This window comes from Anolis carolinensis, chromosome 2 (genome assembly GCF_035594765.1).
Source record: "Anolis carolinensis isolate JA03-04 chromosome 2, rAnoCar3.1.pri, whole genome shotgun sequence".
Taxonomy (NCBI): domain Eukaryota; kingdom Metazoa; phylum Chordata; class Lepidosauria; order Squamata; family Dactyloidae; genus Anolis; species Anolis carolinensis.
The window spans coordinates 142,881,436-142,906,810 of NC_085842.1; the positions used below are offsets into that span (position 1 = coordinate 142,881,436).

The following is a 25,375-nucleotide window of genomic DNA, read 5'->3' on the forward strand; positions in this document are numbered from 1 at the left end:
TTACATTAAGATTTTACTAATTAAGCACCAAAACATCATGTTTTACAAGAAATCAACAGAAAAAGCAGTCTCAACTGCGCCCCCGTATGTTTTGCGCCCGAAGCAACCGCTTAATTCACCTCATTGTTGGACCAGCCCTGCCTAAGAACTTATTATACATCATTATTCAGGGAAAAAGAAAATAAGAGCAATGCACCTCTTTTTATGAGTTTTGTCTTCTGTAGTATCTCTAACTTAAGCACAGTGTTCCAGAACACCTTTAGCTTTGGGCAACACAACCACATTTATTTTATATATCATAACCTATCATTTAAAATGTTCCATTTTAAGGTCTTTTTCAATAAAACTACATGTAAAACTCTTAAAAATAAAACAATGACATCTTCATGCTGTAACACCATGCACAGGCTATTTCACAAATTGTGTACAAAAAGACAGGCTCTTGTGAGAAAACTGAATAAGATGTTTCGGAAACCATTCACTTTTAATAATTTTACAATGAAACATGTAAAAGGTGAAGATATTGCAAAACAATTGAAAGGAAAGAAAGAGGAAACAAAAAAGTGACTTCTGATCTTTTTTTGGCATACAATTATTCACACACCTCTCCCTAAAAAGCAAACATTAAAGTGTATTCTATTACTTTTCCCTCTCTAATCATGAAAGCTATATTCTGTAATCATCAGGATGACAAATTACCAGTCCATTCTTCTTCTTTTTTTTCACAACAAAACCAAACACAAATTTAGATCTTTAAGAAAATTCTAATCAAGTAAAACAACTTGCTCATCTCTTCTGAAGGCATCAACTTCAATAACCATTCATTTATTGTGGTTAATATTAAATGCTTCTATCTTATATTACTGTCATATTCATATAACAGGATTTCCAACTTCAGATATTTTTGGCTTCAATCCTTGCACTTATTTTAAATCACTATATCACAATTGACGTTTAATAACTCGTATTGGGAGGCTCTGGCCTTTCTCTGTATACTTGTCAAAGAAAGAAAGGGGATCCATATCTGGGACTTCCTCAACCAGTTGGAAGCATAAATTCTGGAGCAAAGTGCTGAAAAACAGGAATAATTCCATTCGAGCCAATACTTCCCCAAGACATGACCGCTTCCCTGGAAAAGAAAAATACACTGCTAATAAAAGATTTTCATGTTCTGGTTCCTGAACAAAGGAAATATAAAGGAAAACAAGAAAGAGGGTTTTCTAAATTGAATTAAGTTCACAAATGCAGTGGTATAAGCCAAGACATTGCCTTCGTGGCACATCACATGTGTTGAAGTCTTCCCTACTGCACATATAACAGAAAGTGTTTTCTCAGAAAGTTTTGTACCCAAGGAACTGATCTTTGGTTAGAAGATTTTTAACTTCCACGCAACAACATGAACATTGAGAATTTTTTCACAAAAGGTTTGTGAAGCAATATTACCACAAGATAGCATCATGGGGGTACTATATCTGCTTTTTATCCCACCTTTTCCTGGAGTGTCCCCTTTAATAGATGGGGAAAACCCAATTATACTGCCTTTTTCATAATTGATTTATGCATGATAAGCCCCTCCCAGTACAGTGCCACTTCTTAGGCAATTGTATAGCCTGGCTCCTCTATCCTTCCATTCCCTTCATCTCTCCCTTTTGTGTGGCTTCTTGTTGCTGCCAAAGAAGCAATTAGAACATTTTCTTTATTTATATCTATGGTTTATTTATTTATTTTGTGTCAAAAGCATTGCATAATAAATAAGTTAAACGTGGTAAAATAAAGGAATCACAAGCAGCTAAATAGTTTTAGACCAAAAGCGGGCAACAGCAACCGCATTGTCCATAGCTTTAAGCAACTCCTCCGTGCATGAGGCAGGGCATTGTGGGCAAGCATACATATGTGGAGTTGTTTGTTCTGCTCCACAGTCACACAAAGTGGAGGATTCCTCCAGGTAGTGCCACCTTGCCAAGTTGTCTTTTGATCTGTCCACTCCGCTTCTCAGTCTGTTCAGGGACTTCCAAGTTGCCCATTCATGGTTTGCCCCTGGAAGAAGACCCTCATGGAGGGGGGGGGGCATCCAGTTGGAATTGCCTAGTTTAGCTGCCCAGAGGGACACCCTTGCTGTTGCTGGAGGAACATCAAGAGGAGTGGTGGTTCGCATGAAGCCCTTCCTTGACTTGAGTCTAGTGGTCTATATTATAGATGCATAAACCCATACATGACTGATCATACAGAAAACATCTAACAACACCCAATTAGTAGTCTTATGATTGATGGTATCTTAGAAACATTTTTTGACTTTTGTAGGTGGCTTTCAAAATCTGAAATTCCTTTGCTCTTTCTTGTTATTATGTCTTTGCTTAACCCCATCTCTTATTATTAATGTTCTCAAGTGCCTTCAATATGCTGAACATCTAGATTTGAATATTACACACTTTTTTTGGCTGAATTACATTGCCAAAAACACCTGCACCATTGGTCTTGTCATCAGGCAGCAGAATGTCTGACAGGCGAGGTGAAGCCCCAATCCTCCGTCAGGCCAAGGCTAGCAAATTCTTCAGCCACATGCAGGTCTCTACAAAAATTTAGCTCCAATGTGATTTTCATTTTCTAACCTGTCAACAATTTCCAGATGTTTTCTTTAGGTGGTGTTACAGGAGATGGGACTACATGTCACTTTTTAATGCTTATTTTTGTTGTTAACTGTCAACAAGTTGGCCTCAGCTTATGGTGATGCCATGGATGAAATATCTCAAAGTTGCCCTCGAATATTCTGTTCTGGTCTTACAAATGCAAACTCTATCTGCAGCCTTTCTCTTTCCTACTTCTTTCTACGTTACCAAGCATAATTCCGTCTTATGCTATGCCCAAAACGTGACAGTCTCAGTTTAGTCATTTTGGTTTCTAGGGAGATTTCAAAAGAGGGGGCGAGGATTAGGAGTACTTCACAACCTCTGAGGTTGCCTGCCATAGATGTGAGCAAAGCATCAGGAGAGAATACTTCTGGAACATGGCCATACAGCCCGGAAAACGCACAAGCCTAAGTCCTATTCTACTTCATCACACTAGAGGTTGGATCCACTTTAAATCCACTTTAGGGAGGGGCCTTTAAACAGCTCAGCCAGGCAAGAAAGGAGGAGGCAGAAACCAGATTTAAAGTGGATAAACGCTCAAGTGTGATGAGGCCTCTAGTCTTTTCCTGATTTCTTGATTACACTCTTCATTTTTATTAATAGCTGAGCCAAATCTTTGACTATTTCAGTGTCTTCATCATCCATTAAGAGTTATGCATATCATCTGTTCTAATTTTTCTTTTCCTAACATTTAACTATAGCTCTGCCTTCTCCCTTTCTTCTCCCTTTCTTCCTTGTCTTACTGCAATACTGTCTGATATTTTCTATTACTGTTATTGTGTCATCTGCATATCTTCATTTGTTAATGTCCCTTATGCCAATTTTCAGAATTTCTTCCTTCAAGTCTTATCCAGTTTCACATATGATAAATTCAGCTTATTACTTTATTATTTTATTCATTTTTATCCTGCGTATCTCCCATGGGTGACACTCAAATCGGCATACAGTGGTTAAAAAACAGAAATTACATAAAATTACATAAAATTTACATACAAATTAAACTGCTAGGGTGATGAGGTGCAATTGCCTGACTGCCTTGCTGCCTGGAAACCATTATTTTTCTCCATATTCTGTCCTGAACTCAGGTTGTACATCAGACCAAGTGGATGTCATGAAACACTAATTTCAAAGTTTTCATATCTACGCAATCAGTAACATTGCTATAATCCATAAAGCAAAAGCTGATTTTCATCTTCAAGTTATTGCTCACCAACTTCCTGATGAAGATGTAAGAAAGAGAAACAGTAGGGAAAGCAGAATACAAAGCACCCTGCCCTTTGTCTTTCGGGATATAAAAAAATCACTCCTGTCACTATTCCAATCCCCAGTGTGACTGTTTCTGTTTATGTACTCACCTGCTGAAAATGTCATGAAGGCATTGTTCTTCCTGAACTGACCCTTATTATCCAAGAAATGGGCTGGGTTAAACTCCTCTGGGGTCTCCCAGTGAAGTGGGTCAAAATTCGCAGATATGAAGTTTGGAATGAAAGCAGTGCCCTTCAAGGAGGGAAAGAAAGAAGATGGCAGGACTTGTTTCAACTTCATGCACATCTGAGAAACAGCCTTTCACTGAGACAGGCAGTAAGTTGTAAATAAAGGTAAGGAATTTTATCTTGTGCAATTTTTTCCATGAATGTGAGGTAGGACAGTATCTTTGTGCACATATATCTAAGCATTTGTCTTGAGCCAGTTTCAATTGTCAAAGTTCATAGCCATTTGTATGTATTTTAAAAACCCTGTCTTTGTAGTACACAATAAACATGGGAGTCATGTTACCTTCGGGATAGTGAAGCCCCTGAATTCTACACAACAAGTTGTTGAATGTGGAAAGTTGTCAGTTCTTGTTTTCAGGTATCGCTGAATCTCATGAATGACAGCATTGGTGAAGGGCATCCTCATCCGATCTTCCATTCCAGGAACATGATTGTTCTGTATAACCTCATTAATCTCCTCCTGAACCTTTGCTATAATTAAAAAATAATCATAGCATGCAAGGATGAAACTTGCACTAGGGAGAGTAAAACTTTTGCTGTGCTAGTACACAAAAAAGTATGTAATTTATTTGTTTTCTCCCTTCTACATAGGATTAAAAAGGCTTTTGCATAATTTTCCATCATGGTTCATACTTTGGGACTTGGGTGGAGGAAATTCTGCTGCCTAGAACTATACATAGTATTCCTGCACAGAAAGTTTAATTTAAAGGTGCAAACACTATGATATAAAGCAGAATCCAGCCATTTACCACTCACCTACCCAGTCATACATACAGACCTTATATATGTTATCTACAAACTACAGAATTCACACACACAGGTCAAAGGCATCATTAGCCTAAGTGTGGAACCACCATGAACCAATGCCCTTTATCATTTTATCACACAACAAAATCACATATTTGTTTTCTCAAAATTAATCCATATGGTCAAGCAACAAACTCTGAAATTTGTGGCTGCTTATTGAATGTGTTCCATTTTAAATGTTGCAAGAAATTCTCAACAGGCGCACGCCTTCTGGGATTGTAGTTCAATATACTGAGAGACTTCTAAAGTACTTTTATAACAGCTGAGTGGAGAACACCTTCCTGCTCTTCAAACACCAATGGCTGAGACAGAAACTCATGAAAACAGCCTGGAGAACTATTATTTTCTTCCCAGAGTTGTTGTTTTAATTCCCAAGAGCCCCACCACCTTTATAGTTCTCTTGAATATCTGTTTAGTTTTTACCTTGAATGTCTGGAAATCTAGCCATCATAAAGATTGCAAAGTGCAAAGTACGGCTTACAGTGGTTGTTCCAGCAAGAAAGAGCTCTAATACACACATGACTAGGTCTTCCTTGCTGTATAATGTTCCAGGGGAGTTTTTTTCCTGTGAATAAAATAAAGGGAAAGGAGGAAGAATGAAAACAACAGCCTTATAGAAAAGTAGACTAGCTGGATACACTTATTCTGATTTAAATAATATCACAGAATATTTCTTTATGTGGTTCTGGGGTATTGTTGTAAGATCACTTTCTTTCATGAAAAATTTCCTAATCTAAATCCAGCCCTACACAACCTACCAAGAGCATGGACTCATTACCATAGTCTTATAATCTTCTCAGTCTTTGTGAGTACACATATTTGTATTTTCTTCATTCTGCCACTTATTTCTTTTACCACCTAGTCATTTGGTTTACCCACATTTGTTATTTAAGAATCTCCCCATTTAAAATAGCTCTGTATATGTGCATCATTGACATCAATGTGTCTAGATGTATTGCTGACAAAGTTCAACTAAACATACATATTCAGAGCATGTCTACGTGTATGTATATGTCTCCTGAGAGCATGTTTGGTAACCAGGAGTGCTGAACTGTTTTCTTGCTTAAGGGCCATGCTTGATCCCTGGCTTCCTCAGGTAGAACTCAAATTGACTCTTTCTATAATTATAATTAATTTATTTCCACTTCTATTTGTTGCTCAAGGCAGGGTACAACATAGTTAAATCGTTACAACATAGTTAAATCAGTGAAGTAGAACAAAGCACTATTAAAATACATATAACAAATACACAGAGATAAAATGCAGCTTAAAGTATACCGATAAAATGCAGATAAAATTTCACGAGTTAAAATTTATTGGGTAGGCCTGGCAGAAGGGATAGGTCTTAAGTTGTGTCCACACAGCGAGCTTGGAAAAAAAGTCACAGGTTTTACATGACTGCAGGGATGTACAGTCATGCAAAGGTGCACAATAGGGGGCAGAATCAGGTCATTTACCTGGCTCCTACCCTAAACAACAACAACAACAATTCATCATTCACTACCTCCTCGCAGTGATGTTGACCGGCTATATCTGCCTAGAAGATAGAATCATAGAATAGTAGAGTTGGAAGAGACCACATGGGCCATCTAGTCCAACCCCCTGCTAAGAAGCAGGAAATCACATTCAAAGCACCCCCGACAGATGGCCATCCAGCCTCTGCTTAAAAGCCTCCAAGGAAGGAGCCTCCACCACGGCCCCGGGGAGAGAGTTCCACCGTCGAACAGCTCTCACAGTGAGGAAGTTCTTCCTGATGTTCAGGTGGAATCTCCTTTCCTGTAGTTTGAAGCCATTGTTCCGTGTCCTAGTCTGCAGGGCAGCAGAAAACAAGCTTGCTCCCTCCTCCCTATGACTTCCCCTCACATATTTGTACATGGTGATCATGTCTCCTCTCAGCCTTCTCTTCTGCAGGCTAAACATGCCCAGCTCTTTAAGCCGCTCCTCATAGGGCTTGTTCTCCAGACCCTTAATCATTTTAGTCGCCCTCCTCTGGACGCTTTCCAGCTTGTCAACATCTCCCTTCAACTGTGGTGCCCAAAATTGGACACAGTATTCCAGGTGTGGTCTGACCAAGGCAGAATAGAGGGGGAGCATAACTTCCCTGGATCTAGACACTATTCCCCTATTGATGCAGGCCAGAATCCCATTGGCTTTTTTAGCAGCCGCATCACATTGTTGGCTCATGTTTAACTTGTTGTCCACGAGGACTCCAAGGTCTTTTTCGCACACACTGCTGTCAAGCCAGGCGTCCCCCATTCTGTATCTTTGATTTCCATTTTTTCTGCCGAAGTGAAGTATCTTGCATTTGTCCCTGTTGAACTTCATTTTGTTAGTTTTGGCCCATCTCTCTAGTCTGTCAAGATCGTTTTGAATTCTGCTCCTGTCTTCTGGAGTGTTAGCTATCCCTCCCAGTTTTGTGTCATCTGCAAACTTGATGATCGTGCCTTCTAACCCTTCGTCTAAGTCGTTAATAAAGATGTTGAACAGAACCGGGCCCAGGACGGAGCCCTGCGGCACTCCACTTGTCACTTCTTTCCATGATGAAGACGACGCATTGGTGAGCACCCTTTGGGTTCGTTCGCTTAGCCAATTACAGATCCACCTAACCGTAGTTTTGTCTAGCCCACATTTTACTAGTTTGTTTGCCAGAAGGTCGTGGGGGACTTTGTCGAAGGCCTTACTGAAATCCAGGTACGCTACATACCACAGATCTGGTAGCAGAGGACTCTTACAAGTAAAACAAGCAGTCGAAGAAGAAGAACATGCCCTGGCAGAATATGTAAAGGAAAGTGAAGAACCTCCTTTGACTGAAGTCAAAAATCAGAATCTCCTCAAAGCACAGCAGACAAAGAATCAGTACAAGAAAACCACACTACAAACTAGAGCTGACAGCTGGCACAACAAAGCATTGCATGGACAGTTCCTTGACAAAATTGAAGAGGAAGTTGATAAGGAGAAGACCTGGCTATGGATCACGAATGGTACACTGAAGAAGGAGACAGAAGGCCTGATTCTTGAAGCCCAGGAGCAAGCCATCAGAACAAATGCAATTAAGGCCAAGATCGAAAAATCAGCTAATGACCCAAAATGCAGACTGAGCAAGGAAGCAGATGAAACCATTGATCATATCTTCAGCTGCTGTAAGAAAATTGCATAGATGGACTACAGAGGCACGACAATGTGGCCTAAATGATTAATTGGAATTTATGTCACAAATACCACCTGCCAGCAGCAAAGAACTGGTGGGATCACAAACCTGCAAAGGTAGTGGAAAATGAACATGCAAAAATACTGTGGGACTTTCAAATCCAGATTGACAAAGTTTTGGAACACAACATGCCAGACATCACGGTTGTGGAAAAGAAAACAGTTTGGATTACTGATGTTGCCATACCAGGTGACAGTTGAATTGACGAAAAACAATAGGAACAACTCAGTCGTTATCAGCACCTTAAGATCAAACTGCAAAGGCTCTGGCATAAACCAGTACAGGTGGTCCTGGTGGTAATCGGCACAATGGGTATTGTGCCAAAAGATCTCAGCCGATGTTTGGAAACAATAAACATTGACAAAATTATGATCTGTCAACTGTGAAAGGCACCTTACTGGGATCTGCACGCATCATCTGAAAATCATCACACAGTCCTAAACGCTTGGGAAGTGTTCAACTTGTGATTTTGTGATACAAAATCTATCTTGTTTGCTGTGTCATACTATATCTTTGTGTCAAGAAAATAATAATAATAATAATAATAATAATAATAACAACAACAACAACAACAACAACAACAACAACAACAAATGTATTTCTTGCCCATCTCTCCTCATGGCTCAAGGCAGGTTACAACATTCACATAACATTCTTTAAAATAAACATATTTAAATATATTTCTACAAGTTATATATTAAAATACACAAAACAGATTAAACATAAGATGCAAGTTTAAAATATTTGGTTAAAACGGGCTAGGCCTGCTGGAAGAGATAAGTCTTCACTTGTGTCTTAAATTTCAACAGCTGATCTAGCTGTCAGAACTCTACCAGCAGGTTGATCCACAGTCATAGGGTAGCCGATGAAAAGGTCCTCTGGGTAGTGGTCTCCTGACGTGGCAAACATGATGAGTATATTAGATATTATTTACAGGATTCAGTTATATTAAGAGAGTTAGTTACATGTTTCTAAATAATGTATTATATATAATTAAAAGCTATAATCTTTGAGATTTTGCATAGACTTAAACATAAAGAAAAATATCGAGTAGAGAATAGATAATAATAGAAATAATAATAATAATAATAATAATAATAATAATAATAATAATCCCCCCGCAGGTGCCACCTTGACAGTCACAGAAGCGGCAGAAATATACAATGCCAGAAAACTGCACAGTTATGAAATGCTATTACAACTCTGAACCTGAAAAGCGTGGCTACCAAAAAAGGATGCATCAGCTATGGAAACAAGAGTACCCTGACTCACAGATAACAGAACCCCGACTGGCTGACCAATGAAGATTCATAATCAGAAACAAAGTGTTCAGTGAAGTTGAACTCGAAGAAATCCAGAAAATCTGCAAAGCAAATTACCATCTGACCACAGCACAGACAGCAGCAGAGACTCCAGCAACACTTGGAATGGTGGAACAGATTGAACCAGAAGAAAGCTTTTGCAAGAATTTGATGAACCAGCACTTGAAACACCTGTTGAACCACCAGGAACCTTGACAGCAAGACAACAAGAGCTCAAGGATGAGATCATGGCTCATGCTGCAGCAAATGCAATAAGACAGCGGCTCCCAACTCTAAAAACAGTGCCCAAGAGACACCAGGCACCTCTCATGGAAGATGTGAATGCAGTACTCTCCACTGTCCAAATAACATCAATTGAAGAAACAAACCAGTATGCCTACAGTGCAGCAGTGATAGTAACCGAAGAGCTTGGGCTTCTACAACCAAGGCAGCCCCAAAGAAAATTGACTGGAAAACCAAAGTGGAAAGTCAGGTTAGAGTTGAAAATCAAGAAACTTAGATCAAATGCAAGTAACCTGAAAAATATGAAAGAGAAGAAACTGAAGAATGACAAAATCAAGCAATACCTGATCCGAAAGTACTGGCTGAACTCCAGAAAAATTGAAGAAGCTTTGGAAATCATGAAAGAATAAATTATAGCAACAGCCAGAAAAATTGAAAGATATGAAGCCAGAATCATCCAGTACAGACAAAATCCACTGTTTCAATCAAAGACGGTTCTATCAGAGCCTGAACCAAACAACAGACACAGTAACCATAAAGCCAGAGAAAACTGCAACAACAAAGTTCTGGAAAGAACTTTGGGAAAATAATAAGAACTACAACAAGAACGCTTTATATTATATATAATATTAATTATATATACAGTAGAGTCTCACTTATCCAACATAAACGGGCCGGCAGAACGTTGGATAAGCGAATATGTTGGATAATAAGGAGGCATTAAGGAAAAGCCTATTAAACATCAAATTAGGTTATGATTTTACAAATTAAGCACCAAAACATCATGTTATACAACAAATTTGACAGAAAAAGTAGTTCAATATGCAGTAATGTTATGTTGTAATTACTGTATTTACAAATTTAGCACCAAAATATCATGATATATTGAAAACATTGACTACAAAAATGGCTTGGATTATCCAGAGGCTTGGATAAGCGAGGCTTGGATTAGTGAGACTCTACTGTAATACGTTATTTAGAAACATGTAACTAACTCTCTTAATATAACTGAATCCTGTAAATTAGAAACATTGAAGTTTGAAATTATGAAACTATTTTTTGAACTCAGAATAGAAAGGTAATACAAAAAAAGTTAAAACCCGTGACCATCACTGCCCCCCTGGATCGCTGCAGCACCCACCAGGGGGTGGTAGCGCTCACTTTGGGAATCACTGATCTAGATATTGATATATCTGGTCTTCTTTTATCTGAGATATATATATATATATATATATATATATATATATATATATACATACATACACATTCATTCAAATATACATACATTGCAAGTGTTTGTTGCATACAATGCAATACTTTCATCTATTAGTCTTTCATAATTATTTCTCAGACAATATATTTTCAATAAGGGGTCACAGTCTTCTATTTGAATAGTACATATAAAAATATTGTAAGCTCCAAATTTATATCCGTTTCCTCCCTGCCTTCAGTCTATTAGCTTCCTCTATGTACAGTTTTAGATTAATTTTACATTGAAATGTTGGATCATTGGTTGCCATTCATTAACAAAGTTCTCTTAACGGTTCTCCTCTTAATTGCATCATTATTTTGTCCATCATCAGCAACTCTATAATATATTGTTCCAGTTCTGCTAAGGGAGGTACCTCTGAGGTTTTCCAATATCTAGCGTATACTATCCGAGGTGCCACTGTCATGTAAAACAAAATTCTTCCATATTTCCTTTCCAATTCTTCTTTGGGCATATTCAAAAGGTACATTTGTGGTGTCATTTTAAAATTTGTATTTAATATCTTTTTTAGATGTACATGAATCTGTTTCCAATAGCTGTTTACTTTGTTGCATGACCACCACAGGTGGTAAAATGTGCCTTTTTCTTTCCCACATTTCCAGCATTTATCGGTGCAATTGTACATCTTTGCTAATCTCTCTGGAGGGAGATACCACTGCAAGTGCATTTTGTAAATGTTTTCTTTTAGGTTTTGGCTTGCCGTGTACTTCATTCTTCTATTCCATGTTTTTTCCATTGGGCCATTTTTATCTCTTGGCCGGTGTTTTGAGCCCATCTAACCATTGAGTCCTTTATTACTTCCTCTTCTGTGTGCCAAGTCAGTAGGTTTTTGTATATATAAGATATAAGTCCTTTTGGTTTCTGAAAAATCGCCACATCAAACCATGTTTTTGCAGTCTGGAAACCCAAGGTTTTAAGTTGTTCTTTAAATTTCTCACGCAGTTGTCTATATAAAAGCCAATTACATTTAAGACCTGATTGGTTCAGTTCTTCTAGGGATTTCATTTCTGAGTTTTCCAAATTGGTATGGACCAATTCCCTGTAAGTTAACCATTTCCCTTGTAAGATGTTCTCCCTTTTGTAGTGTGCCTCATGTGGGGACATCCACTCTGGTGTCTTTGTATATATTCTTTTTTTTTGTATCTGTTCCAGGTGTTTAGAATTGGTCTTCGTATGTAATGATCATTAAATATGCCTGTTGGTTTGGCCTTTTGTATATCTAAATATGCATGCCATCCAAAAGGGAGATTTATACCTTCTAAATCTAATAGCTCATTGTGTTCTAGGGTCACCCATTCTTTAATCCAGTCCAAACAGCATGCATGAAAGTACAGTTGTAAATTTGTAAGGGATAAGTCGCCTCTTGTTTTATCATCATTAAGTATTTTCATTTTTACTCTTGGTTTTTTCCCAGCCCAAATAAATTTTGAGATGTCTTTTTGCCAAATTTTGAAGATTTTTTCGTTGTTAATAATTGGTATGTTTTGAAACAAAAATAACATTTTTGGCAGTGTTGTCATTTTGATAGATGATATCCTCCCTATTAGGGAGAGGCCTCGTTTGTCCCATTCCGCTAGTTCTTTCTTTATCTCTCTCCACACCTTTTCATAATTATTTTTGAATTGTTCTGAATTTTTCTTTGTAATGTATATTCCTAAGTATTTGACTTTCTGTACTATATTATATTCTGTGTTTTCTTTTCGTTCTTGTTCTTCCGATTCTGTGAGGTTCTTTGTTAAAAATTGACTTTTCTCTTTGTTTACCTTTAACCCAGCTAATTCCGAGAAGTTTGTTAGGATATTAATTAATTCTTTCTTTGAGTCATTGGGGTTTTCTAGAGTCAGAACAATATCATCGGCGAAGGCGCGGATCTTGTATTCTTTTCCTGCTGCCTGAACTCCTTTTATCTCCTTGTTTCCATTTATTTGTTTTATAAGCATCTCTATGCACATAATAAACAGGAGTGGCGATAATGGACAGCCTTACCTGGTGCCACGTCTTATTCTGATTCTTTGTGTTTTCTCCCCATTGATTATTAACTGTGCATATTGATCTTTGTATATAGTTCTTTTTGTATTTATATATTGGTCTCCCATATCATGTGCTTGCAGAGCTTCCATCATAAAATCCCAGCTTAAACTGTCAAATGCTTTTTCTATGTCTAAAAAGAGCATCGCTAATTTCCTGCTGGGATGTTTATCAAATAATTCAATTATATCGATAAGGCATCTTGCATTCTGTTTGATTTGTCTATTCGGCAAAAAGCCGGCTTGGTCTTTTGAGATTGTTCTTTTTAGGATATTTTTCAATCTGTTTGCCAGGATAGACATAAAGAGTTTGTAGTCTGCATTCAGAAGTGATATAGGTCTGTAATTCTTTGGTTGTAAAGGGTCTCTATCTTCCTTCGGTATTAGTGTTATGTATGCATCTTTCCATGATTCGGGTATTTTCCCTTCTTTTAGCGAGTTCATAATAGCTTGTAGCGGTTTAGTTAAGTTCTCCTGAAATACTTTGTAATATTTTGCTGTGAGGCCATCAGGTCCCGGAGCTTTGTTTATTTCGGCAGATTGTATTGCCTCTTCTATTTCCTTAGTGCTGATTGTTCAGTTTAAACTTCTATCTTCTTCTGTGAATCTATTTATCTTTAATCCATCCAGATACTTTTGGATTTCTTCCTTGTTAGTTGTTTTGTTTTGGTATAGATTTGTGTAGTATTGTTCAAATATTTTCTTGATTTTAGTTGTTTCATGGTGTATATGATTACCGTCTGTTATTTTTGTGATGGGTGTATAGCATTGTTGCTTTTATCTGGTCTTTTATATGGTATAATGTTTTATAAAACTTATAAAAAATTTCTTTTATTTCATTTTCTTGTGCATAGATATTTTCCCCCTTTTTATTTTATTTATATGGGTATTCTCTTTTCTTTTTCTTAACTTATTCGCTATCCATCTACCAGGTTTATTTGCATTCATAAACTGATCTTGTTTCAAATATTTCATTTGTTTGGCTCTTTCCTCCATTTCTAAATATTCTCTTTATTTATGTAAGATTTCTAGGTGGTTTTTCACTTCTTCTGGGATCTATCTTTAGCTTATTTTCCTCTGTTTTTATTTCTTTCGATATCCTTTTTCATTTTTTGGTCTTTTAATCTGTTTTTTGTTGCCTTTTGCTGCATGAAGTTCTCTCTCATTGCTACCTTACTAGTTTCCCTTTGTATAGATAATTTTGTGTTGGGATTTTCATTTATTTCAAAATAATCTTTTAATAATCTCCTATTCCTTTCTATATCTTTTAAAGCAAATTTTCAGTTTTACCTTCTTTCATTTTGAGGGTTTCCAAGGGCTTTCTTCCCAGATAAGTTCTTTTATTCCTTTCTCAGTTTATTTCCTTCCTTATTTGCTTCTTTGTGATGTTCCTTATTTCCATGTTCCTAGATCTATGTGCTCATTCCAAGTCTCCTGTCTGTTCTTGCGAGACTTTCTATCCTTCCAGCTCCTTCCGTTACTTCTATTTTCATCTTCACACCTCACTTCCTCTCCCCTCTCATGCTACCTCACGAGCTATCTAGTGCTTTGTCTCTGTTGGCCCTCCTCCATTCTCTGCAAGGGATGCCACCTTCTTCTGTCCGGGACGCTCCTCCTTCTCCTTCTCCCATCACCCCCCTCTTATACTCTCCGTAGACACAACAAATTCCACCTCAAGGTCAGTCCTTTCCCCCCCCCCCCCTCTTAGACCAGAATGGCGATGTCGTAATATCAATATCAATATCAATCTATATTTAATCAAAATGGCTGCGTGCTATCCCTTTTAAACTTGGAATTCTGTCATCTATTTTTCTCTGGTCGTCTCTCCTCAATTCTTTTTTCCTTCCAGTTTTTCCCCTCTTTCACACACTTTTGGGTAACTTTTAACTAATTGTCCATTTTGGTTCGGTTCACTATAATCACTTTTTTCTTCTAATTAGATTCCCTCTCCCCCTGTTCCCAGGAGACTCTTCCCTTTGTTTCAGAGACCTCTTGCCTCTTTCCGATAACTTTTTTCCCCTTCTGTTCCTTTACACTTACGGTTCTGAGTATCTTCTCCTCCTCTTTACTCTTCTTGATTTAAAATGCGTGCGGTCAGAGATTTACAGCCCCAAAGTCTGCATGCTCCAGGCAACCTGCTGTACCATGAGGATCAATACTGGGTCCTTTCAGGATCTCCTCTTGAGGAAGAGACCCCTTTCAGACCATCGGCTGACATCCCGGTTTTGCTGTTCCCCCGACCTCAATCCACCAGGGGAAGGGAGCTGTTGCTCTACTTGGTCGCCTTCCCAGAGCTGGCACTCCTCTTGAAGCTCTAATGCGCCAGTCTCTCTGCCATGACCATGCACCCGGAAGTCCACATGCACTACCATCTTAAGGTCCTCCAAATCTAAGAAGGAGCACAACTGGTGGATCAGCAAAAGCCAATAGTAAGCACTCCTGCCCATCACATCTATCTAGACTGTCACTTGGAGAGATTGATCCAGTAGCATTCCCAAGCTGCAAACCAAGTCTTTTGGGGGAGGGGGTGTAATCCCATCCAGAACTGGCTAACACACCTCTATCCCCTTAGGACAGTGGTTCACAACCTTTTGGTCTCCAGATGTTTTGGCTTTCAACTCCCAGAAATCCTAATAGCTGGTAAACTGGCTGGGTTTTGTGGGAGTTGTAGGCCAAAAGACCCAGAGACCCACAGGCTGAGAACCACTGTCTTAGGGTCACCCTAAATCTGAAACAACATGAAGACACACAACAACAAAAATCCTAATTACTATCTCATCAGCCAAAAGCAGGTCCACGCTTCCCAATGAAATATTGGTAAGTTTATGTTCGTTAAAATTGTTCTTCATTTTAAATATCATATTATTCTTTCTTTCCTTTATTTGCACTTTCTTTCTTCTTTTTTTGCACTACAAATAAGATATGTGCAGTGTGCATAGGATTTTGTTCATTGCTTTCCCCCCAAACTATAGTCCATCCCCTCCAACTGTGAACCAGCCCTCAGCTTAAAAAGTTTGAAGCTTTAAAGCTCAAATCTAGGCCTTTGTACTTTGCCCAGAAACTAATTGGCATTCCTGGAAAACCAGTGCTTTTTGATTTGAAAAATCCTGGGCTACATGGCCTGTCCAGGAGTTGCACATGTTCTAGCACCTACCTTCTCCAATTTGATAAGAAAGCAGTCGATATAATCACGGGGATTCTCAGGGTCCAGTGTCAGTTCATGGGATTTTATCACCTCACGGAAATGAGCCTGCAATTCTTTGCAATCAGCAAATACCTTCTCATGAGGTCCAGGCAGGTAATCCATCATTTGAGGGAAACATAAAAACAACTGGAATAGAAATTGCAGTCTTAAATATTTCAGTTCAATTTTTGAGAACAACTAAACCGAAATTCTGCAGTTAAATGTGACCCAAAAAGATTATCATAGTTTTTTTAATATGACTTTTTTTAGAAGGGGCAGCTGGAGAAGTTTTAACACAGGACAATACATTGCTGTAGGATAAGTGAAAAAAGGTTGATGGTCAATTCCATGGAGACAAGAGGGAACTTGTCACGACACATGAAGGCATGACAGCTTTATAAAGCAGGCTCGTGTAAAACAAATGCATATAAAAATGGACACCATATTTGAACCCTTGTTTGATATTTCTGTATCCCTTGCTGGTGCTCTGAGTGAGGACGGAGGGAGATAAATAAGTAAGGAAGGAAGGAAGGATCAATGGAGGAAGCAGCTACAGCTGCTGCTATGGGATCAAGGAGTTGAGCAGAAGGACAATGTGCTGGCTCTACCCCAGATGCCAGTTAGTGATGGCCCTATGCCCCATGCTGTCAGATTGGTGCAAATGCAGTTTCTTTCTGGCTCTAAGAGAAAAGATGTCTTTAAAATAGTTTTGGAGACCATTTTATTTCCACATGTAGACCAGGCTTACAACACAAAAGGACCAACATACCATGCCTGTGTAACTCACAGATAGAGATATCACTTGCTTTGCAATGCGCAAGTTTCTCTTAATCATCTCATCTTGGTAGTCAAATCTCCTTCCAAAGATGACAGAATATATCACATTAGAAGAAGCATTTGTGAAGCTTTGAGATACATCAAAGGTCTCTCCTGTAAGGAAAGGGGGCTGCAGTGAGTACATGAATGGAAAAAGAGGGCAAACACAAAAGGGGATTCAAGCAAATGGCTAGTGTGTGTAGGATTAATGTTAATAGAGGCCAGAACAAAAAAATTTCAAGCTTGCTAGAGAGATTAAAAACAATTAATGGAGGGGGGTATATGACCATAGCTAAAATTAAAACAAGGAAATAGCAGGGTGATGGTGATGGTGAAATGTCACAGGTGATACAGGTGATGGTGAAATGTCACAGAGGGGACAGAGAAAAGGCAAAACTACTCAACGCCTTCTTTGGCTTCTCCCTGAAAGTAAACAGCTCTCAACATAGGAAAAATGGAGCAGAGTAGGGAAATGCAGCACAGAATGGATAAAGAGGCAGTACAGGAACAATTATTTCAGATCCATTGACAATCAACTTTGAGAATTCCTGGAGAATAGGAGAAGTTCCAATGAAATGGAAGAAGGCAGATGCTGTTCCCATCTTCAAAATTGAGCAAAAAGAAGATCCAAACAATTACATTCATACCAGGAAAGATTCTAGAGTAGATCATTGAGCAAACAATCTGTAAGCACTTAGAAATGAATGCTATACTCAATAACATTAGCATTCTAAAGCGGAGGCTCCCTCTTTACTATTACTCACTTTTTTTCTGGCAAAATTCTGGGAAATGTAGTTTAGGAAACAGGCTGAGAATTCCTAAACTACATTTCCCAGAATTCGACAGGAGCAAAGCAGGTGCTAGCAAAGTGATTTCCTCCACTTTAAAACGCTAATGTGAAATCATCCAAAAGACTAGTTTAATAAAAACAAGTCACACTAGACTAACCTTATCTCTCTTTTTGATAAAGTTACAAGCTTGGTAGATAACAGGAATACTGTCTTGATTTCAGCAAGGCCTTTGTCAAGGTCCCCTATGATATTCACATAAGGAAACTAATAAAATGTGGACTAGACTGTCAGATGGATTGGAATCTGATTTATTGAAAGAACCTAAAGGCACTTTACCAGTGGCTCCTCTTTTTGCTGAAAAGAAGTGGCTAGTGGTGTACCACGGGGTTCTGTCCTGGGCCCAGTGTTCTTTAATATCTTTATAGCTTGGATGATGGAATAGAAGGCACACTTACAAATTTTGTGGATGACATCAAATTGGGAGGGATACAGTATCAGAATCCAATATGACCTTAACAGATTAGAGAGCTGGGCCAAAATTCACAAACTGAATTTAACAGGAAGAAAGGTAAGGTACTACACTTAGATATTGGCTGGGCGACACCAGGCTTGGAATCTATGCCGTCACACCCAGGCACCTTTTAGAGCTTTAAGATGTGCTTCTTCCTTTGCCCGGGTGAACTGCGGGGGCCTTACTTGGAAGCTCTGGAATCCCAGTAACCAAAGGCACTTCAAGTTGAACAATCAAACAAAATTTTATTTTCACAAAGTCCTTGGCAGACTTGGCACACGTAGTTAAGGTTGCAAATATAAACAGTCAACTTAAAATCTTGCAGTTGTTTCTTTCTTGCTTTTCCCCTTTAGTTGCTGTTTAACTTCCTCCAAAGGCGAAGAGATCCTGAGATCCTCTTTACCCTAGCCCTGAGCTGCTATCAGAGAGAGCAGGTCTATCACTATCTAAGCTCAAGACTAGTTTTTGAGGCGAAGTAGGTAGAACTTCTTCCAGTGGCAGAGAAATCCTGAGACATTCTCTGCCCCAGTGCTAAGCTACTATTTTTAGAAAGAGCAGGTCTTTCCCTATCTATGCTCAGCACTGGTTTCAAAGGCAGAGGTCAGTACTTACAATGGCTTTTGTCAGAGCTGGCCTGGCTTGGCCACACAAGCACATCTGGGTTCTTTTTTCTTCTGTCTAGAAGGCAGAAGAGGCTTCTCAAAATGGAGCCTTCTTTCCCCAGCAAAAGGGGCGGTCTCCAGAACAAAAAGATACATTTGCAAGCTGAAAGCAGCAAAGCTTTGCAAACTGAAAGCAGCAAAGGCCTGCATGCTGGTTGCAAACCTCTGTTAATGGCTAGCTATCAGAGTGCTGCAGAATCTGCAATAACCCTGGAAGAAATGCAAACAGATGCTATTCCTACAACTATGAAAAAATGCAAACCAAACCTCTGGGGGACGGAACAGAATCAATGCATGTAAACAGGATCTAGGAGTCTTAAGACCTCATCACATGAGTGGCAGAAAGGGTGGGGGAAGCAGATCATCTTCTTATTGGAGCATTTTGTCCTGTTGCCTACCGTTTGCAAGCTTAGAGGGCTGGGTATGCTTAACTTGCAGAAGGGAAGGTTTAAAGTGGACACGACAGCCAAATTTAAGTATTTTAAAGAAGGTCACATTTAAGATGGAGCTGGCTTGGGATTTTTTTTTTTTTTTTTTGCTGCTCTAAAGACTAGGAACATAGAGTAATAGATTTGAATGGCAGGAAAAGAGATTCCAGGCTAAACCTTTTTATTCAGGCAAGCTTTTAAAGATGGAGGTTTTCAAGATCAAGTCAAGGGGTGCTGTGGTTTTGCTCTAAATATATTTTAAACAGTTTCAAACAGGTAAAAGTCAGAAGGGGCCACATCAGGGCTGTAGGGTGGGTGAGGTACTACTGTCAGCCCATTTTTGCCATCGCCTAACTTGAATGATGTTAAAACAGCTTTAAAATCATGCGTCATGAAGCAAGACCCTGAATTTTTCCAAAATGGTTTTGATGCCTAGGTCAAATGATGGGGCAATATATACAATTTATTTCTTTACCATATTTATATCCCACCTTTCTCTACCCGAGGGGGGGGGGGATTCAAGGCGGCTTACAAATGGCAGTACTATAATGCCTTGGACATAAAAACATGAAGATTAAAATTAAAACTAATACATACATAAAACATAATTAAAATGCATTCCAATGTTAAGACACATCATCGATAATGACTATGTTGAACAGTAGTTTTGTGTTCATGATATTATCTGTAGCAACTTCTCCTGTTATATGTTCATTCATAATGTTTTTATGACACAGGAGGCAAAACATTTTGACCCACCCTCGCCTCTTTTATGTTTTAAATTGTATTATGTTGGTTTTATTGTAAGTCGCTTTAAATCTCTGTTGTAGAGAGGAAAAGCAGGGTATAAATAAACACAATAATAATAATAATAATAATAATAATAATAATAATAATAATAATAATAATTTCATTGGACTTTAAAGACTCTGTTATTTCCCCACACTATTGCTTGGCAAAGTGTGTGTTTCGGTCAAGTGGATTAAAACTTTGAACTCTAATATCTTATATTGGACAATACATTTCTGGACTATAATTGACCTTATCTGAAAGGTCTGTTTCTGAACTATATTCTTCACTTGTTTTTATTGATTTTATATATTTCTTTAATAAAGATATTAGATAGAGACTGGCCTCTGTGTAAGGTTATTGGTGCTCTGCAGCTAGGGTCCTGACAAGGTTGGACTGGAAGGCCCTTGTTGTTTCTTCCAAGTCTATAATTCTATGTTTTTAAAAGAGAAATACTCTCTTCCACTGAGATAATGAGAGGAAAAGCCAGATCAAAGATCTCTCTGCATGTCCCCTATAATATTACACAATCCTTTTATTTATATTTTTGTGCAGTCCCTCCAAATATGAAGGGCTGCTGTCTGTTTCTGTGGAATAAGCTGACAAAGCGAACCTGCTGTTATATCTTTCACCAGGCAACACGCTTCTTCCTGGATCCTCTCGGCCATTGATTTCTTCCCCATCCCGAAGTCTCTTAGGGTGGAAAGTGTGAATCGGCGTAACTCCCTCCATTTTGCATCATCTTTGGTCATCATACCTAAAACCAGAGAGATAACATGCAGTCATTGTCTCAATTCTGAATGTCCAGTAACAAGTGGGACGTCATTACATGAGCAATGGATTCTGCAAAGAGTTACTTAACGGCCTGATATTGGCCTTCTTTCCATTATTCTGATAAGTTGTAAACATTTTAAAATGTTGGTGTTTAATTAAGTTTTGGTTAAAAAAAAAAAGATAGAGAAACAGTAAGCCACAGATGTCATGTTGTCCGCGCTTTGAACGTTTCCCTTTTGCCACACCACTTTCCTGGGTGCTGATGGGAGCAGAATGATTGAGATAGAAGAATCTTGTTAAGTATTTCCATATTGTATAACATATTTTTGCTCCTTTTAGTGTGTAGATGGATTAATATTTGCTCTTTTTTATGAAATAAGTCACTCTTGAATGTCCTAAAGATGAAATTATTCACAAAGGAAACAAAAACTCATTTTAACAGTGTTCTTCTATCTGCCAGAAAAGTACTAAAAACCACAGTTTGGCAACTCTATTTGCAATTTGGGAGTTAAACTATTTGTACAGGCATTTTGCAGATGCTTTAATGCACATGAAAATATATTTTTGTTGTTGTGCATAGAAGAATGTGTTCATTCTTTGTTATGAAAATAACAACCAGACTGATGGCTGAGGAGCTGGTAAATTGAAAAGGAGCTGTTGGCCATCACAATCACTATTTACATGATCCAAAAACTGCTCAGACATCTATATGATTGCTAGTTATATAACATAACTCAAAATGTAAGATCCACCAAAAGAAGTTACTGGCAAGATCCATACTTAGAATTGAGAAAGAAGGTGCCACCGACCACATTGTTCTTAGTGCTATTATTGAATTTTACAAAATTCACCTTTACAGTCAATCAGATTGTTTATATTATAGCAACTAAAATACACATGATTTTGTTAAATAAAAAATCCTACTATTAAAAGTTTGTGAACTTTGTTGATCTCTGACAAGTTACCTAGACATCTATTACTCACTCCTACCCTGGAGGTTAAAACAAAAATAAAATCAAAGGAAAAGAAAGAAAGCCTAATATTCCACCTTGTGCATTGTACACGCGATCCAGGATGGGGGTGATATGCCGACCACCAAACGCTTCAGCATGATTCACCAAAGCATCTTTTACCACCTCGTATCCACAAAGTACAACGGCAGGGTTTGGTCCCATCCAGACAGTAAAGATAGGACCATATTTTTCAACAAGCTGCAGACAAAATCAGTCAAGTCTAGTTAATATAGCAATAAATTCTCTTTTGGTTTGTTATTTGGTTTATTACCTGAAGGTTGTAATCAATCTTTTTTTGTTTAATAAAATTGTAGAATTTAATAATAATAATAATAATAATAATAATAATAATAATAATAATATCCGGCCACCATCTCCCCGAGGGGAATCGGGGTGGCTTACAAGGCACTCCAGATAGACATATAACATACAACAGGTAAAAACGGTGGAAAAGTATAAAACAAGTCACATAAAATTATAATAAGAACCCCTATCAACACGTGTAACATAAAATCAAAATAATACAGTTTTAAAATAACAGATAAAATTAAGTGCTGTCAATTCACAAAGTGACAACTCCCAACCCAAACCTGGGCTTTTCTGCAGGCTGGCTGGCAGAGGCTGACCCGGGAAGGCATCCAGCCCTGTTTAGCCGCCAAACTTCCCAAAGGGACCTGGCTGCATGCTCAGGCCCCTCCATCAAGAGACATGTCAGGAGGTGGGGGGGGGGGGGGGAATCCACCCCCAACCTCCCAACACATCATTTTGATGTCCCAGGAGCTCTCAATGAAGGGGCCTGAGCATGCAGCCAGGCCCCTTGGGTAAGTTTAGGGGTTAAATGGGGGGGCTGGAAGGGGAGGGTGGGATTAAGGTCCGGATCTTTCCAGATGTTTACTCCAGATTAATTAAATCCCAGTTTGCTCCGGTTTAATATGGGTTTAATTAGGGTTTACCTGAGGTGTCATTTGGATGAGACAGGTCGCGGAATATTGGTCTATTTGGAAAGGTCCTTTTTTAGACCAACCAAAAACAAACTGAGCACTAGGGCAGGAATTTAGAAGATCTGAATCTCATTTTCTGCTGTTTTGGGTAGCAGAGAATCAGAAGAGATTTTTTAAAAAATGTGTTCTATGATTTGAACAGAAGAGTTATTGTGTACTGTGCCTAAGATGCAAGGTTTATTTTATTTGCTATACAGTAAACCTTTAACACACTGAGCCTGTGGTGGCTCAGCGTGTTAAAGTGCTGAACTTGGAGACCGAAAGGTCCCATGTGCAAATCCGGGGAGCGGAGTGAGCACCCGCTGTTAGCTCCAGCTTCTGCCAACCTAGCAGTTCGAAAACATGCAAATGTGAGTAGATCAATAGGTACCACTATGGTGGGAAGGTAACGGCGTTCCATGCAGTCATGCCAGCCACATGACCTTGAAGATGTCTATGGACAACGCCGGCTCTTCGGCTTAGAAATGGAGATGAGCACCAACCCCCAGAGTCGGACATGACTGGACTTAATGTCAGGGAAAACCTTTACCTTTACCTAAACCTTTACTCACATCTGGTTTGAGTGTTTTAATTTAATAAACAACAAAGAAAAATAATTATCATGAACCAACTAATCAACACAGCCTCTTCTGCAGTATCAGGATTACCTTCAGGAGAGATATTGAGGGTAAAAAGGCAAAATGAGTGATAGGAGCCCAAGGGTTTGACCAACTTGGGAACAGAATTCATAGCTATCAGCAGATATTGAGGCTAATTCCAATAAGCAAAATACTGAAATACAGATGTTTCCAAAATTACATCCAGTTTACACTACTAGTCTCTGTCTTTATGTCATTTTAAAAATGAATTGCAGATTTTATGTTGTCATTTCTGTCTCATTAACCTGCCCCCAAGAAAACATAAAAGTATTTTGGCTGGTTGAGACTCTATGATATATTAATTGAAAAACTATGGAAAAATGGGCTGCAGGATCCTGCAAAAACAAAGTTTTTGCAGTTTAATAAACTTTTTCCATGTTTTTATGATAGAACCAATTAGGAAATGACATTTATAACCCAGGAACAAAAATTGTGTTACATAGTGTTATTCATGCAAAGTAGATGCAACAGGCATAAAAGATATAATTTTTGGTACTGTTCCCTTATCAGGGCGGACTCCAAAAGGGAGCTTAGACAGAAAAGGATAGTCCATTTTATGGGAGGGGGGAGTTGAAGGAGGGAAAAAACTAATATTAATGAGGCAAAATGTTTAGAAATATTAATCTCTTAGGAACATAACTGTGTTCAAAAGATAACAGAGAACAACATAAAGTGAATAGGGGGAATACTAACTTTTTATCCGCGCTTTAATTCCTAGAACCCATTGTTAATTTTGTGACCCAGGGGAAAGGTTTAAGAAAAAAACTATTCTTACCTTGGGATAGAAGGTTCTCAGAGGAAGGACATTTTTCTGCAGGAGATTGCCCAGAAACAACCAAGGAGTGGGTCCTGGAGGCAATTGGACAATCTTCTTGTACATTTTGAAGGAGGAGAACAGCAAGGGGAAGAGTAGACAGAGAAGAAGCAGAACTCCTGCCTCTAATGGATTCATCTTTATCTGTATTCTTGTTTGTGTCCAAAGTTCAAGAAAGAAAGATGAGTACTGACACACTAACCAAGCCTAAATGTCCCACAAACCTTCCTGATTTCCTTTTTTGTATTCAGTAATAAAACCAGAAATCACTCCTTTTGCCCTCAGCTGCATATAAAGTAAGCTCTCATATTACAGAGGTAGGTGATGAGTTCCTACTCTATACACATTTTCTCTAACACATTAAAATATAGTCTTATGCAACAACCAATCCTCATCAACATTCCCACTCTTTTCTTCTAGCTGAGCACCCAATTTCATGTGATCAAGACAAGTCACCTCAAAATCCACCCCAGGTGACTCTCTTGAAAAAGCCCAGCAGCCCCCTCTTACCACAATAGCTTGATTTCAATTTCTCATGGCATATGGTTTCTCATAAAGCAAATTATTTCCACTTTGGGCAACAACATTTGAACCACACACATTATATAGCTCCACTTCAAAGAACACACAAGGAATTCGTTTAACGGACAATACCAAGTGAAAGTTGAGCCATTATCTTGATTTCATGACATAACTGGAAAGAGGGCCAGAGGTCTGGAGAAACTGGACGATTCTGATTCTTTATGAAGTTAGTGAAGCAATGTCACATATGAAAAGAAAACAACCCCCTAGCAAATCATTAAAGTACAGTGATACAGCCATTGTGAGGTAATGGCAAAGCCCATTTGATGTAACTACTAGGCTTGTCCGATCGATGGAAAAAATGTTTCAATTCTCGTTTCTAAAGTAGGGGGTGCCGGCACTTCGATATAAAAAGTATTTCCGAATTTTTCACCCAAAAATTTTGGATATTTCCAA

General features: G+C 38.5%; 1 protein-coding gene across 1 annotated transcript; it reads right to left on the reverse strand.

Annotated features, from left to right (window-relative positions):
• LOC100554667 (cytochrome P450 2B4) lies at window positions 1–25,375 on the reverse strand. Its single transcript, XM_062970689.1, has 9 exons — window positions 24,359–25,375; window positions 21,980–22,142; window positions 20,771–20,914; window positions 16,930–17,090; window positions 16,131–16,307; window positions 5,351–5,492; window positions 4,404–4,591; window positions 3,983–4,124; window positions 1–1,129 (listed from the first exon to the last, which is right to left on the reverse strand). The coding sequence occupies exons 1-9, from the start codon at window positions 24,533–24,535 to the stop codon at window positions 942–944; spliced, it is 1,482 nt and encodes a 493-aa protein (XP_062826759.1). The 5' UTR covers window positions 24,536–25,375; the 3' UTR covers window positions 1–941.